Source organism: Cyprinodon tularosa, unplaced genomic scaffold (genome assembly GCF_016077235.1).
Source record: "Cyprinodon tularosa strain WSP-4 unplaced genomic scaffold, ASM1607723v1 ctg157, whole genome shotgun sequence".
NCBI classification, from domain to species: Eukaryota; Metazoa; Chordata; class Actinopteri; order Cyprinodontiformes; family Cyprinodontidae; genus Cyprinodon; species Cyprinodon tularosa.
The window spans coordinates 826,448-839,947 of NW_024038405.1; the positions used below are offsets into that span (position 1 = coordinate 826,448).

The window sequence follows — 13,500 nt, forward strand, 5'->3', positions numbered from 1 at the left end:
AAAACATGTGCTAAAGTTTAACATTTACTTTCAAGGTATATATATATATATATATATATATATATATATATATATATATATATATACATACATACATACATACATGGTTTTGCATGGTTTTGCATGCATGCATAAATTGCAATGGCAATTTATGGATGCTTGTGTGGATCAGATTGTAGATCCTACAGTGCTTTCCTAAACTGATTTCCTGTCCCCAAGATATCTGTTGTCTTCCATCTCTTTCACAGTGGGAGAAATATCAAATTCATAATGTTTCACCCAAAGATAAAAATCATTCACCGTTTACTTGGCGTCATGCATGTTATGTGACCTAAAACTGTGTTATTTTGTAAAGATGCAGCTGAAACATGAAGCTGTTGTAGATAAAGTGTTCACTGGTAGTGCTTTCAAAGAAACTCAACTGCTCATGGTCAGCGGCCATGTCCTGCAAAGGTATTTATAGGGAGGCAGAGATTGAACTAAACAAATACACAACATATTTTTAGAGTTGTTTTTGCCGGAATAATTTGTAAACGTGTTATTTTCTTTTTGCCTTAAAAGTTTACACCAAAATGTGTGAGGGACCCAAAGATCCCAATGAAATACATATAGATTTATGGATGCAATGCGACAGAATACAAAGAGGTTTAGGGATAATATTAATTTGCAGGACAGTGTGATAAAGTTTAATTAATATTAAAAGAAACAAAATAATTTTTTGACAGCAATAACAACTTTTTTTTGTTGTTATTGTTTCTTAAACAGTGTTGTTGAAATTGTAATCACATTAATCAACTAATATGATGTTTAATGCACAAATTAGATATTCTCCAACTAGAATTTAGATATATATTGTATGTGGTTTATATATAAGGCTCCTTGCAGTCTGTTGTTGTCCCTCTGAGAACTCAATTTGTCCTCCCTCTTACTTAACAGATGGGTTTCTTCCGTCGGCACTACAGAGAGATCATCGAAGCTGAAAAGAACCGGAAAGACAGTGATGAAAGCTGGGACTGGATGGACAAGGACCAATGAGACATTCAATTGGGGCCCAAGAGGAGCCAGTGAGATGAGGGTCAAAAATGATCCAGTAGCACTTGGAGCCCCGCCGCCTCCGGCGGCACCAGATTCTTCAAAGTCTTTCATATGTGGAAGAGAAGATTATTCTCCATATTTTCTGGAGACTCTGTTTTTTTCTGCAGATGGGATGGGAGGGGTGGTTCAGGGAACAGGCTTCTGTTTTGAATATGTGGCTTTATGAAGGATACTTGCTGTGGAAATCAGCAATTCTGTGATGAGGGGTCTCCACTTGGCTGGAGCCAAGCTGCAGATTTTACACCAACGCCTGTAGCGGGGGACAATGGAGAGGGAAGGAATAACGGTGGACAACAAAACCCTCAGGGCTGTGTTACATAGCAAATTTATTTTTATACATTCACTTTCAAGCCATATAAAAAAGTAAGCTTTGAGAGAAAATTAGCTTTTTAATGCCATTAGAAACATTCTGTGTCTGCAGTCTGTTTTTCCTAAAAGCACTGATGTTTAAGAATGAATGCCTTTGCTCAAAAGCTTTTAATTTTGTGCCAAAGATCTGTCCTTGGTAATATATTAGTGGAGTCATTTGTGTTTTCCGCTCATTCCTGTTACAGGAACTAGAAGATTGCTCAAATCATTTTCAGTAAATTGGAATATTATTAAAAATATATATTTCAGTAATTAAATTAAACAATAAAGCTCCTCTTAATTACACACAGTGATATATTTAAAGCATAGTTAACTATTAGTTTTGATGATTTAATCCCCACTTCTAATGAAATGCCAAGATTCAGGTTCTCAGAATATCAAAATTACATGAAATCAGTAAAAAGGATTTTTTTAATTAAAAAACATTACAAAATTATGTCATCATAATCAATATTGGGGAAACTGCGGACTGGACAGTGGTCAAGCATACAGTTATTCTGTTTCTTAGTCCTGAATTCAAGCTAATTAATGGAAAGTTGAATGGAAGGAAAACATAGCAGAGATTGTGGCACAAATTACAGGGATGACCACAACCTAGAGAGATACAGCATATCACTGTCCAACATGGTTTTATATATGATTTCCACTTTTTGAATGGAATTACTGAAATAAATATTTTTTTTTAAAACATCCTAATTTATTGAGATGCACCTGTATCTTTTCTTTACCTTTTTTCGGTTTGTGTAATTTTATTTCTACACATCTGGCTGAGTCCTTTTTGGAAATTAATCAAAGAAGCTTTAAAGACCATGGGAGAAATGTTCATTATGTGATATTCACTGTAGAGCTTTCATTTAAAACTTTGTTTAGTCTATTCTTATTAATGTGTAAACATGCAAAAACGGACTTGTTCTATCCAATTGTGAGCAGCAATCTTCTCTCCTCAGACATTTTAATTTAGTTATATTTAAATTGAGCTAAGCTGTTTCTTAAGAATGCATTGCATTTTTCAGGTTAACCCCCCAAAAAATTAGCTACAGTATTACATTTAGGACTCTTGTTATAAAAGCTGTTTTCTTTTGCTTTTTTCAAAGCTTCTCCAAATTTTATTTAAACTATAAGATGATGGATTTTCAGAACTCTATTCAGGGCTGTTCTATCTACAGTTGTTTACAGTGAGTTGGCCGACAGCACGAGTAATGTTTGAAAATACATGGGACTTGGCTGCACTCAGCCACCAAATAGAAACAAGCTCTTTGGGACTAATGGGAATAACTTTACTCATGATGAAAGCATAAAAGGGTGTACTAGCTTTTAGACACAAAAGCACGTTTAAATTGAAGATTAACAGGTCAAGTGCAGCATGCTTTTTAAACAGTATGGTTCTTAGTAAAATCTGGAGATTTGCATTTCTACACATTTAAATAGCCTATTGTAAGAAAACATTAAAAAGAAGGCTTTTTCAATTTCTTAAATTTGAAAGTTAAAAGAAAAAATACCATATAAATATATATAGAAAACACCAGATTTACATTTAATGTGCAATTCTTGAGATCACTAGCATTACTTAACCTGCTCAGACTTTAGCTCTAAGCCACTTTATAGCTACGTATGGCTGTTTCACACTTATTGTGCAGAATATTTTGTCACTATTGAGTTTCACTGGCATTAGAGCAGCATATACTGTACACCTTCACGTCTTCCCTCTGCACCAGTGTTTAAGATGCAAAGCTTCATTTATGAAATCATTTAAGAAATCGACACTTGACTTTTTTGTTGTTGTTGTTGTTTTGTTTTTGTAAAAGTCTGACTGTGATGATTCAGTGTTGGATGCCTTTGTTAATCTCACCAATGTTTGGACTTTTGTTCTGAGTGTACTACTGTCAGTGAGTATCCTTTCCATTATAGTTTGCTGTACCTTTGATGTTTAAATTCATGTCTGAGCTGTATATTTATCTATTGATAAATTTCAGTGTGAAATATCCAAGCTCTGTGCTTTTTCTTTGGTTCGATGCTTTGCTTTTGGTATAATTTTGCGCCACCTGCTGGAAGCATTGCTACTCCACTGATAAAATCTTCACTGAAGATTTTTGTTTTTGGTATTTTAGTATAGGAAGGGTTTTGTCAAAAGTGACTTACTTCATCTGAAAAAAAAAAACTGTTTAAACAGCATAAGCTGTAACACATTTTTATCTGAAAAGTACTTTTCCATTCCTGGTCTTTAAAAGCAAAACAAAAAACATTTAAAGTATTTATTACCAGTGATGTTAATGGATTACATTTGGCTATATCAGTCAGCAAGGCAGTACCTGTATTTTTATTTATGCTTCAGACAAAAGTTCCATAACTCTGTTAATGCAATACACACTTATTATTTCCAAAATGGTTTTAGCCTTCGTTTAGCAGAACACAACATATCTTTTTTTTCTTTTTGGGTAAAGGTAAAGTTAAAAGTGAAATTATTATAATTTAATAACAATTTTTATCCATTATGTTGGAAGCTAACTATAAAACGTTTTTCTGTTATTGTCATTAAATTTGTCATTGTATGTTTAAACTATGCACTCATTTAGATCATTCCTGCAAATGACTCACGTCTCCTAAAAACAGCAGCAAACTTCTCTAGTATTCATAGCCTTTATTCCTGTGTGATCCAAGGCCTTCATAGATCTTAACAGACTTTAGTCCTGCCTGTGCAGATGTGCTTCTAGTTTTTCTAGATCAGACCTAAGTAACGTCAATGACTTGTGATCAGTGCCTCTATCTTAACACCTGCAGCATAAAATAATGCTGGTGTAGAGTAACATATTTTCCTCTTAAATAAACAACAAACCACTCCTAAGGGTGACCTTTATTGCAATTTATTATATTCAGGTTGCAGGTGTAGTTTATTTGCATTAGAAATATCTATTTTATTAAAAAAAAAAAGTTATATATATATATATATATATACCTTATCATTTAAACTTATGTTGTGTGAAGCTAATTAGGGGACAGCAGTTGCTATGAAACACTGAAATCAGGCACCTGCTAAATTATTAAAACAGCTGCAGCTCTGAGTACAACAGAAGCTCAACAGCCTAAACTGTTGGATTTCTCCTTTTATTTTCATCATCAACAGCGATCAGAGCTATGTCCTCACTACTGGAATACAGCGTTGTCAAGACTGTAGCATTGGAGAGAGTGGTGGCGCCCATTGCAACACATTTATGTTACCTTGTGTTGCTGTGTGACAGTATGGATGAGCCCGGGCAATTCAGCCAGCTGGAAGCAGCAGCTCAGGGGGTAACTAAAGCCACTGAGAACATGGCAGCAGTGGTCTCCAGGTATGTACCATCTGGTCAAAATCCACTGCTGATTTGGAATCTTCAGCTGTGTGCTCAGATAAATATCTGACCCTTTAACATTTTAGGTTAATTAGTAACACAGATGATGAAGTTCTGCACATGGAGATGTCATCCTTGCTGGAGCCATTCAGTGTATCTGGTCACCATGTCCTGCTGGCGGCTCAGAAACTCAGCATCCAGCCTAATATGCCTGAGCACAGAGAGGAACTCGTCGCTGCAACACAGAATGTCTTCCTGGGAGTTGTCAAAGTAAAGTATTTTATTTAGCTACACAGTTTTGGGGAAATAAGTTTTCTGTAAATGTAGCAAAACAATCAATTCTGAAACAATGTCTCACTCAGAAGGTGAATTACAACTTTTATTTTTTTATTTCATTTTCTTAAGCTTAAACCTAAAAGAGAACATTCATTAGGCAAAGCAGCTGACATACACAGCTCCGTGTCTGTCTGTTAACATCACACATCCATCATCCGCTTTTCTCTCAGGGTCACCATGAAACGGGTGCCATTTTCCAGCAGTCTTTGGCCAAAAGGCACGTAGCCAGTCCATCGCAGTGCAGACACATACAACTATGTGTATACACACGAGCATACACACACATACTGAGGGCAAATTAGAGGAGCCAGTTAACCTAACCATCATGTTTTTTAGACTGTGAGAGGAACCCATAATCCCCGGAGAGAATCCACGGATCGATGGGAAGAGATTGCATACTCCATTCAGAAAGACCCTCGGCTGGCAATTGTTTACTAATAATTTCTGGCCATGTAGTACACAGAAAAAAAAAATACAAATATAAAAACTTTACTGTAGATCCCTTTGAGTATAACATTTCCTCTATAAAACCTGGATACTACAGCATTTTGATTTAGGGATGTATTTCATAAGCAAGGATTGGGATTCTGGGCCGAGCTGATGGAGAAATGGAGTTGAATAGGGTGCTGCTAGAGAAGACATTCATCTTTCAGCATGCTGGCAACCCAAAACACAAGGCAACATTGTAATGACTTGGGCATATATATGTGTAAGAATGGCAAAGTCAAAGTATAAACCTATATCTGGATGATAAAAGTAATATTTAGGATTTAATTTGAGATGCTTCTTTCCCCTTACCTCCCTAAGAGATCTAATGATTCAGCTTGTCTTTATGCCGATTTCTTCTCCATTATTTAAATACAATGTTTTATTTAGGACTGCTAAGTTGCGCAGTGAGTAGCACTGCTGCCTTGCAGCGAGAAGGTTCCGGGCCTGATTCCTGGCCAGGGGTCTTTCTGCATGATGTTTGCATGTTCTCCCTGTGCATGCGCAGGTACTCCGTCCTCCTCCCACAGTCTAAAAACATGACTGTTAGGTTAATTGGCTTCTCTAATTTTTCCTTAGTTGTGAATGGTTGTTTGTCTCTGTGTTGCCTTGCGATGGACTGGCAACCTGTCCAGGGTGTACTCCGCCTCTCGCCCGTATACAGTTGAAGAGCACCCCTCACGACCCCAGCTGGGAGAAAGTGTGATGGAAGATGGATGGATGTTTTTTTTTTTAAATAGAGCAGATATTTATGGAGTTGCTATGCTCATGCCTCTGTTTTTATATCAGTCTGAATTTTTGAGTAAATGTCAAATCTTTGTTAAATCTCGTCTGAAAATAAACCTCTGATTGCAGATTCTGTTGGTGGAGGATGGAGCAGTTGTGAGGAAAGTCCTGGCTGCAGCCGATCGGGTTCTGGAGTCTCTCACCGAGGTCGGCTTCTCTTTGGATATGAAATCGCTTCTCAAATCCTTCCAAGACTTTTCAGAAACTTTGCTTACCCTCAATGCCCTCACAGTAGACAGGGCCCAATCTTTACAGGATTCTAGACAGACAAAGCAGCTTCTTGACTCTTTGGGAACACTGAGGAAGTGCATCCCCATGCTGCACACAGCAATGTGCACCACCATCAAACACCCAACAAGTGACCAGGCCCAAGCAGCCAAGACGTTCATTCTGGACAAGATCCAAAGCACTGTTAGAGACATCAGTGCAACTCTCAGCAATGATGACCACAGCGGACCATTGGGACCGTATGGGTACTATACTGGGAGGCATAACGGACTGTTGCACCTCCTTAATAGTCACTCTAGTTACCAAATTCAGGACAGTGGCTTTGACAGCATGGTTAGAGACATTGTGTTCCACTCAATGGTTGTGGCCAATTCTTCACGAAAAGAAGCTCAGCAAAGAATAGTCAGTCATTGTCGTCAAATCCTTCAGTTTTGGTCTGACATAAAACAGATCTTAAAATCATCTGAGGAAAGTGATGATTCTGATCAGATATTTAACAAGACCTGTCCTTTGTTAGTCCAACAAATACAAATGCTGGACAAAGCACTAAAAACTGCAGTTCTTCATCAAGTCTTAGACACTTTTCTTAGAGCCACATGTACAGTTGATGAATTATCTGGTACTATAAAAAGGCTCTTAGAAGGAGATGCCACTAAAATGATGGATCTGATGTTTCTCCAGCCAGCAGTAGAGGATTTTATTTCATCCACTGATGGGATAATCCAAGTAGCAACCTTCGTCTCAGCTATTACTGAAGATGTAAAGAGCTTAGAGAATGTGGAGAACTCACAGGCGTGCCTTAAGAGGCTAAGAGCTCAGACTGCCTCTCTTTCACTGGAGCTGGGAGAAAATTCATGGCAAACCCTTCAAAAGCTTCATGATGTGTGCCTGAAATGGGAGGAGGAGGCAAGTCAGCTACAAGAAGCTCTCAGCGATGTGATGGATGTAAGAGAGTTCACAAGTCTCGCCATCAGTGAGATGGTTAAAGAGCATTATGGTTGTGATGAAGCATTTAGAGAGCAGAGCTATAAACTATTTGATGAACATGCTAAAAACCTAATCTCACATGCAAAGCTAGTGCTTCGCTCAGTGAAAAGGCACCTAGACAGGAGCAACCAACCAATCTACAGGAATGGTCTGCTGGTCTTGCTCAAACAGGCTCAGTCCTCTCAAAGCAAAGTGGATGAATCGGTCAGAAATATGCTACAAGGCTCCACTCTGAATGTGGAGATGTATTCGGCATTCACGAACATTGTTTTAGCAGCTATTCAAAATTTTAAGGTGCTCAAGGAAGGACTGGATGGACATCAGCACCCACATCTCCTCAGCCCGCTGCGAGAGGAGGCGCGCAAACCAGAAATCTCACAGTTGTCTTCAACCATCGAAGATATTCATGGGATAAGCTTGGATCATGTGGCGAGAGACCCTGTTTCTCCTGTTTCTGAAATGATGGGAATGGATTCTCTAACAAAACATGATGAGCTTTCAAACACAGAAAATGTAGAAGCAGCTCATAAAGATGACAACAATGATTTAAAGAAGCCAGCTGTCCAAGATGAGCCTAAACCAATCCTTGTTGACCTTTTACCCCTTCTGTATGAAGTTCTGACTGTGACTAAAGGAAAAGACGTGTCCACTCTCAACCAGGTTTGCACTAGAGTTCTTGAGCTGTCAAATTGTTATGCCCAGGCTACAAAAGATGGCTCAACAATTGTTGACACAGTTGGGTCTCAAATGCTGGAGAGCTTTAGATCAGAATTAGTGTCTTTGACGCCTCTGCTGGTACAGACAGCGCAGGAGACAGCAATGAGCACAGCAATGAGCACTGAAAGTCTGCGCAAACAAAGCGTGCAGTTCTCTGACCTCATTAACAACATCCGGAAGATTTTGCTGCCTGTGGCTGGACTGTGGTATCATGCTGTGTGTGCAGAACTTCAGAGAAACCTGCTAACTGAAACTCACAGTGCTTCGCAAAATCTAAATTACGTGATAAATGTATTCACTGGTGTGGTCCAGTTCCTGATGTCGTCTGATTTGAAGTCAGCTGACCGTCAGGAAACATTCAACGTCTTGAACAATAAGCTTAGCAAAGCCCAGAGTAATACAAGGTTTCTGACAGAGCTGTCTTCCTCTTCTGAAAGACAGGTGGATCATATTGAGGGACACTGTATCCTTTGGAGTCTTTCTGTTCAGGTTTTACTGAACTCTCTGGATATGATTCTAGGCACCTGTGCCACAATAAACCAGCTCAATCCTCAAAAACGACTTTTGGCTCTTTCTGAGAGCTCTTTAAGAATTCAAGAGGCTGCAAGACTAACCAGTTTGAACTGCAAAAGTGCTTACAAGTCAAAGCACCTGACGAGCTTTCAGGATGAACTCAAAACATTGACCGATGATTATCTTGAAGCTTCAAAAGAACTTGAAACAGTGCCAAGTCTGAACCAACTTGCAAATTCAGATTTCCTACAGAGACAACTCTTTATCAAAATTAGAGTGCTTTCTAATCAGTTAAGTAAAGAAAATAAGGACTTTGTATCTGCTTTTCAAAATATTGTTGAACTTACTCATTCTGCTGCTGGACATCTGAGAGATTCAGAACATGCAGAAGAGACAGAGAAAGAATTTGAAACCTCATCCCAGAAACTTGTTGAAAACGTTCAATCTGCAGCCAGAAGAGTGGAGGATTGCTTGAACTACATCCGTGACCCACGGGCCCGCTCAAACCTGAGGTCTATCGGCGATCACCTGTGCTTTCAGATTTCAGAAATAATCAGCAGAGCGAGGCTCATGATGGAGACTCATTCTATTTGTGACACTCTTAGCTTGGATGTACAGATCCAGTGCTGGTCAGCAAAAGCTCATTATCTTGTGGCAGAGATCATGAAGCAAGATGGGATTCAACATGAAGCTAAGGAGGGCATCAAGGTTGGTTTACAGGGAAGATCCTGCACAGATTTTAACAAAGAATTGGCTATGATGCCATCTAGAGTTAAAGAAGTGGAATTTACTAACTCAGCCATACCACTGCTGGAAGAGAAGGATGGAACTGCAGATGCAGCAGAACCAAATGTGAGCCTGGAAGCTTTGGCAAAACAAGTTTCCAAAGATGATAGAAAACATGTAAGGATTTTGAAAACTACAAGATTGTCTGTTTAAACATTCCTTAGTGTCAGTGTGAAAATTTAGCATTTGTTTTACAGCTTGGGACCTCCTCTGCTACATACAGAGAAGGTTTTCCTCTGAGTTACACTGCCATTTTCCTAAAGCGAAAAAATGAACACTGGGATCAAAAGAACAACAAAATAGTCCAGGTGACGAGAAAGATGGCTGACACAATAAATCACATGACGCAGTACTTAAAGAAGAAAGGCCCGATACTGGTAATGATCAAAAGATGCACCTCTTACATCTGTATTTCAGCGACTATTAACTAATTCATTGCATCTCTTTCTCGCCAGAACAAAGATGCATTTGTTAATGCAGCGAAAGATGTGATCTCAAACACTCAGACTGTTACTCAGTTCATCAGAGTTATTGCCAACCTGAGCCTGGACAAACAGTGCACGGTTGAACTTTCCCTCATCATCGAACAGATTCTGACCATCACTAATCAGCTCAACATCATATCCAGGTTAGCCATCTTTTAAAATAGAATCTCACATCAATATGATGTTTTACATCACCAAATAACTTTTTATGTCATTTAAAGATAAGTTAAATGAATAATGATTGAATATTACAATGAAGATTTTGTTTAGTGAAGGGAAAAGGTACAGTAGATCCAAACCAACATGGCCCTTTAGAGTCCTGCCTATGGTATGCTGTCAGAAATCTTCATTATGTTTCCTTTTTTTATATATTCACAGGTGAACTCGTTAGTCTGTTTTGGATCATTTTGCTGCTGAGTATCCCAAGTTATCTCATGTCTTTCAGGGTTTTTTTGGAATACAACAGAATATGAGATAGTGGTCCCGGAAAAAAAAACAAAGCACCCCAAGATCACCATTTCCCTACCCAATCCGCCCCGGAAGCACGATTCGTACCATCAGCTCATTTGCTCATTTACCCCATGTTTATCTGCATTTTAGTTGCTTCTGCAAATCAGCTGCTGGTACGGATCGTGGTTCAGATCAGGTAGTGACACACTGTAGTGAACTTTTGAAGGACTCTTGGAGTAATTGTGGTTAAGTGGCCATTCCTCTGAAATATTTCCCTCAGTTTTATGTTTTCTCCATTACCAGGTAATAAACTCAGCTATCTAAAAACAGTTAATCACAGTTCATTTATGTTTTATCAAAGGGCTGGGAGGGGTTGAGGGTTAGTATGTTCTATATAGGGTAAACATCCAAACAAAGTTATTTAAATGTTCATTTCTCTGAACAGATTAACTTATTTAAAAGGTACATTTTATGTTAATGCAGGTTATCTTTGTCTAAAAGTAACATGTGTTTGATTATCTAACCAGATCCACAGAACAAAAAAATATATATAGGCTGAAAAATTCTGTCAAGGAGTAAATTGTATATTACACAACAAATGTCAAGTGAAAGTGCAATATTTACTGAGCCTACTGTTTTTCCTTTTCATATAGTGTAAATGCTGTCACACCTGGGTGCAAATCATCTGATGAGATCCTGGTAAAGAACGCACAAAATCTTTTTCAGACTGTTCTGAGAGGGCTCCATGCTGCAGAAACAGCGTGCATTACGGTAAATATCACCATAAATTCACATAAACAAGCCGACATTAATTTGTTCAGTAAGAAAATCAATTACAAGGATTCTAAAAAATAAGGGCATTTAAACTTGTACATGAATAGTTACTTTTTAATGTTCAGGTCCATTTGTTTTGGATTTAAGTAATCATTTAACTTGAGGTTGTTTGACATTATTAAACAACCCTTTTTTGTTGGCTTGTATTGAATAATTCAAAGGCAAGAAGTATGTTACTGCCTCTGCCCCGCTTTCCTCTCTTAGGACATTATGGTTTTGATGTTAAAAAGTTTCTGTTCGAAAAAACTATCTAAACATTAGACCTTTGCCGTCCTTTTGAAAGCCAAACTTCAAGGATAGAAAGCATAAAACATCTACAGTAGATGAATTAAACCAGTGAGGACTAACAATAAGAGAAAAAGAATAATCTTACATTTTTATTTCTCCTTATTTACTGGAGAATTTTATATGGAAACTGATTATTCACTTAAATAAGCCAATATGCATGTATTTAAAAAAATGACTTTTAATCACTGTTTCTAGAATTAAAAGCTACTGTTTTATGATGTTTTCTTTATTCGGTTTCATGTCTCTGAAATTCAAAAAAGACCTTTTTTTTTTTACACTATTTCAGGGTCTGAAGCAGCCAGAACCAAACTCAGACGACGCAGAGGCCACAGCCTTGTGCTTCCAGTGGAAAAAAAACTTAGAGATCCATCGAGCCCAGCAGACCACCAACCCAGAAACTGATGATCTCGGTTTAAGAAAAACATCATTGCACACTTTAGCTCCCAGTCTGGCCCCGCAGGTTAATGTAAAGACCACCTTCAAGTAACACTTGAAGGTAGTCTTTACATTAACTACCTTCAAGTAGATGTATGATGGCCATTATGAAGTCAGGCTCCTTATATGTCAAAAAGCTGTCAGAAAGATCAACTCCTTCCTTTCTATTGGACAATCTATATCATAAATGTTAAATAGCAAGATTTCTGTGTATCACTAAGATAAAGGTTACTTTACAATACAGAAAAATTTAATCTTTACTTTCATTTTTACTTAATTTAATGAGGTTGCAAGAAACAGAAACGATAAGAAAAATTATAAAAGGGGAAGCTCAAGTGTATGTAACTGAGCTTTTAAGAATTAAGCAGTAGAAAAATCTTAATGTTTTAAAAGCTAAGTGGCTCTTTAAATGTTTAAGACAAACTGTACTAATATCATATAGTAATCTAAGTATAGGGGAAAAAATAATTGAATAAAGTAAAAATTTTCCGTTTTGGTCATACCAGTAAAAGGCCCAGAAATCACGACTTCTGCCCAGAGGGAAACTTAGGGATGCTGCAAAAGAAGCAGAAAGGTGTTGCTGGAAAAAGGGATATCCCAGTGTCCCTCCTGGCAACCTTTCCTCCTATTTAACCTTAGATCACTGGAAGACCACAACAGCCTTTTTTCATTCTCCAGCCTCCAATTTGAGAACCTCCGCTGTAGAAATGAGAAAGTTTCATACTCTTTGATCTGGAAATCAGGCAGTTAGTTTCCCAACAAGACCAGATGAATCAATCCAGCATGAGGGTTCTGTTTTCACTAAAAGGGAATTGTTGGAACAACCCAGGGAACAATGATTGGAAATTGTTTGATTTTAACCCAGTTTGTTGTAATTCTCAGTTATTTTAGGTGAAATTTAAACAAATATTTGATAAGAGGAACAAAGAGCAGATAAAATGCAAGCATTTTTCTTTTTTTCCATTATTGCAACAGATTGACCCAGCTGCAGAGTCTCAGTCACAGAACAGCTGCAACTTATTAGAAGGGATTTCCAAGAAAAGGAGTCGTCATGGTGCGATGATCAGCCAATCAGAAAATGACTCACATCCAATAAGCAGCCAACAATAAAAATAGATTCTTATATCTCAACCACCTTCTTTAGACAAGGGAGAAACAGAACGTCTTAACAATCCCTTTGAAAATAATTTCTCATGGTGGGCCATTTTGAATAAAGTATAAATTATTTTAGAAACTAACCAGCTTGAAAGTTTATTATGAGATTGTATTAACGTTTTCTAGAGCCGCAAATTCTGATTTTTGAATAATAGTGATAATGTCAAATTAAAGGAAATAAATTGAGGGGTTATTTTCAGTCATAAAACTTTTGAAAAAAAAAA

General features: G+C 37.7%; 2 protein-coding genes across 2 annotated transcripts in view; both read left to right on the plus strand.

The window, feature by feature from the left end:
- The window catches only part of itga9 (integrin, alpha 9), a 72,731-nt gene extending 69,280 nt beyond the window's left edge, over positions 1–3,451 (plus strand). Inside the window, exon 28 of the mRNA XM_038280148.1 lies at positions 937–3,451. Within this exon, the coding sequence (XP_038136076.1) occupies positions 937–1,035 (99 nt within the window). The 3' untranslated portion in view covers positions 1,036–3,451. The remainder of the gene's footprint in view (positions 1–936) is intronic.
- Positions 3,452–9,872: 6,421 nt separating this feature from the next.
- LOC119780192 (vinculin) lies at positions 9,873–12,302 on the plus strand. Its single transcript, XM_038280111.1, has 4 exons — positions 9,873–10,006; positions 10,085–10,257; positions 11,218–11,335; positions 11,973–12,302. The coding sequence occupies exons 1-4, from the start codon at positions 9,950–9,952 to the stop codon at positions 12,171–12,173; spliced, it is 549 nt and encodes a 182-aa protein (XP_038136039.1). The 5' UTR covers positions 9,873–9,949; the 3' UTR covers positions 12,174–12,302.
- The last annotated feature ends 1,198 nt before the right edge of the window (positions 12,303–13,500 follow it).

What these genes read in the sequence shown, in the direction of transcription:
- LOC119780192 (XM_038280111.1), top strand. Translation starts at nt 9,950, where the DNA reads ATGGCTGACACAATAAATCACATGACGCAGTACTTAAAGAAGAAAGGC. An exon ending in CAGCTCAACATCATATCCAG is followed by an intron (nt 10,258 to 11,217) that starts GTTAGCCATCTT and finishes CTTTTCATATAG; the next exon opens with TGTAAATGCTGTCACACCTG. An exon ending in CAGAAACAGCGTGCATTACG is followed by an intron (nt 11,336 to 11,972) that starts GTAAATATCACC and finishes ACACTATTTCAG; the next exon opens with GGTCTGAAGCAGCCAGAACC.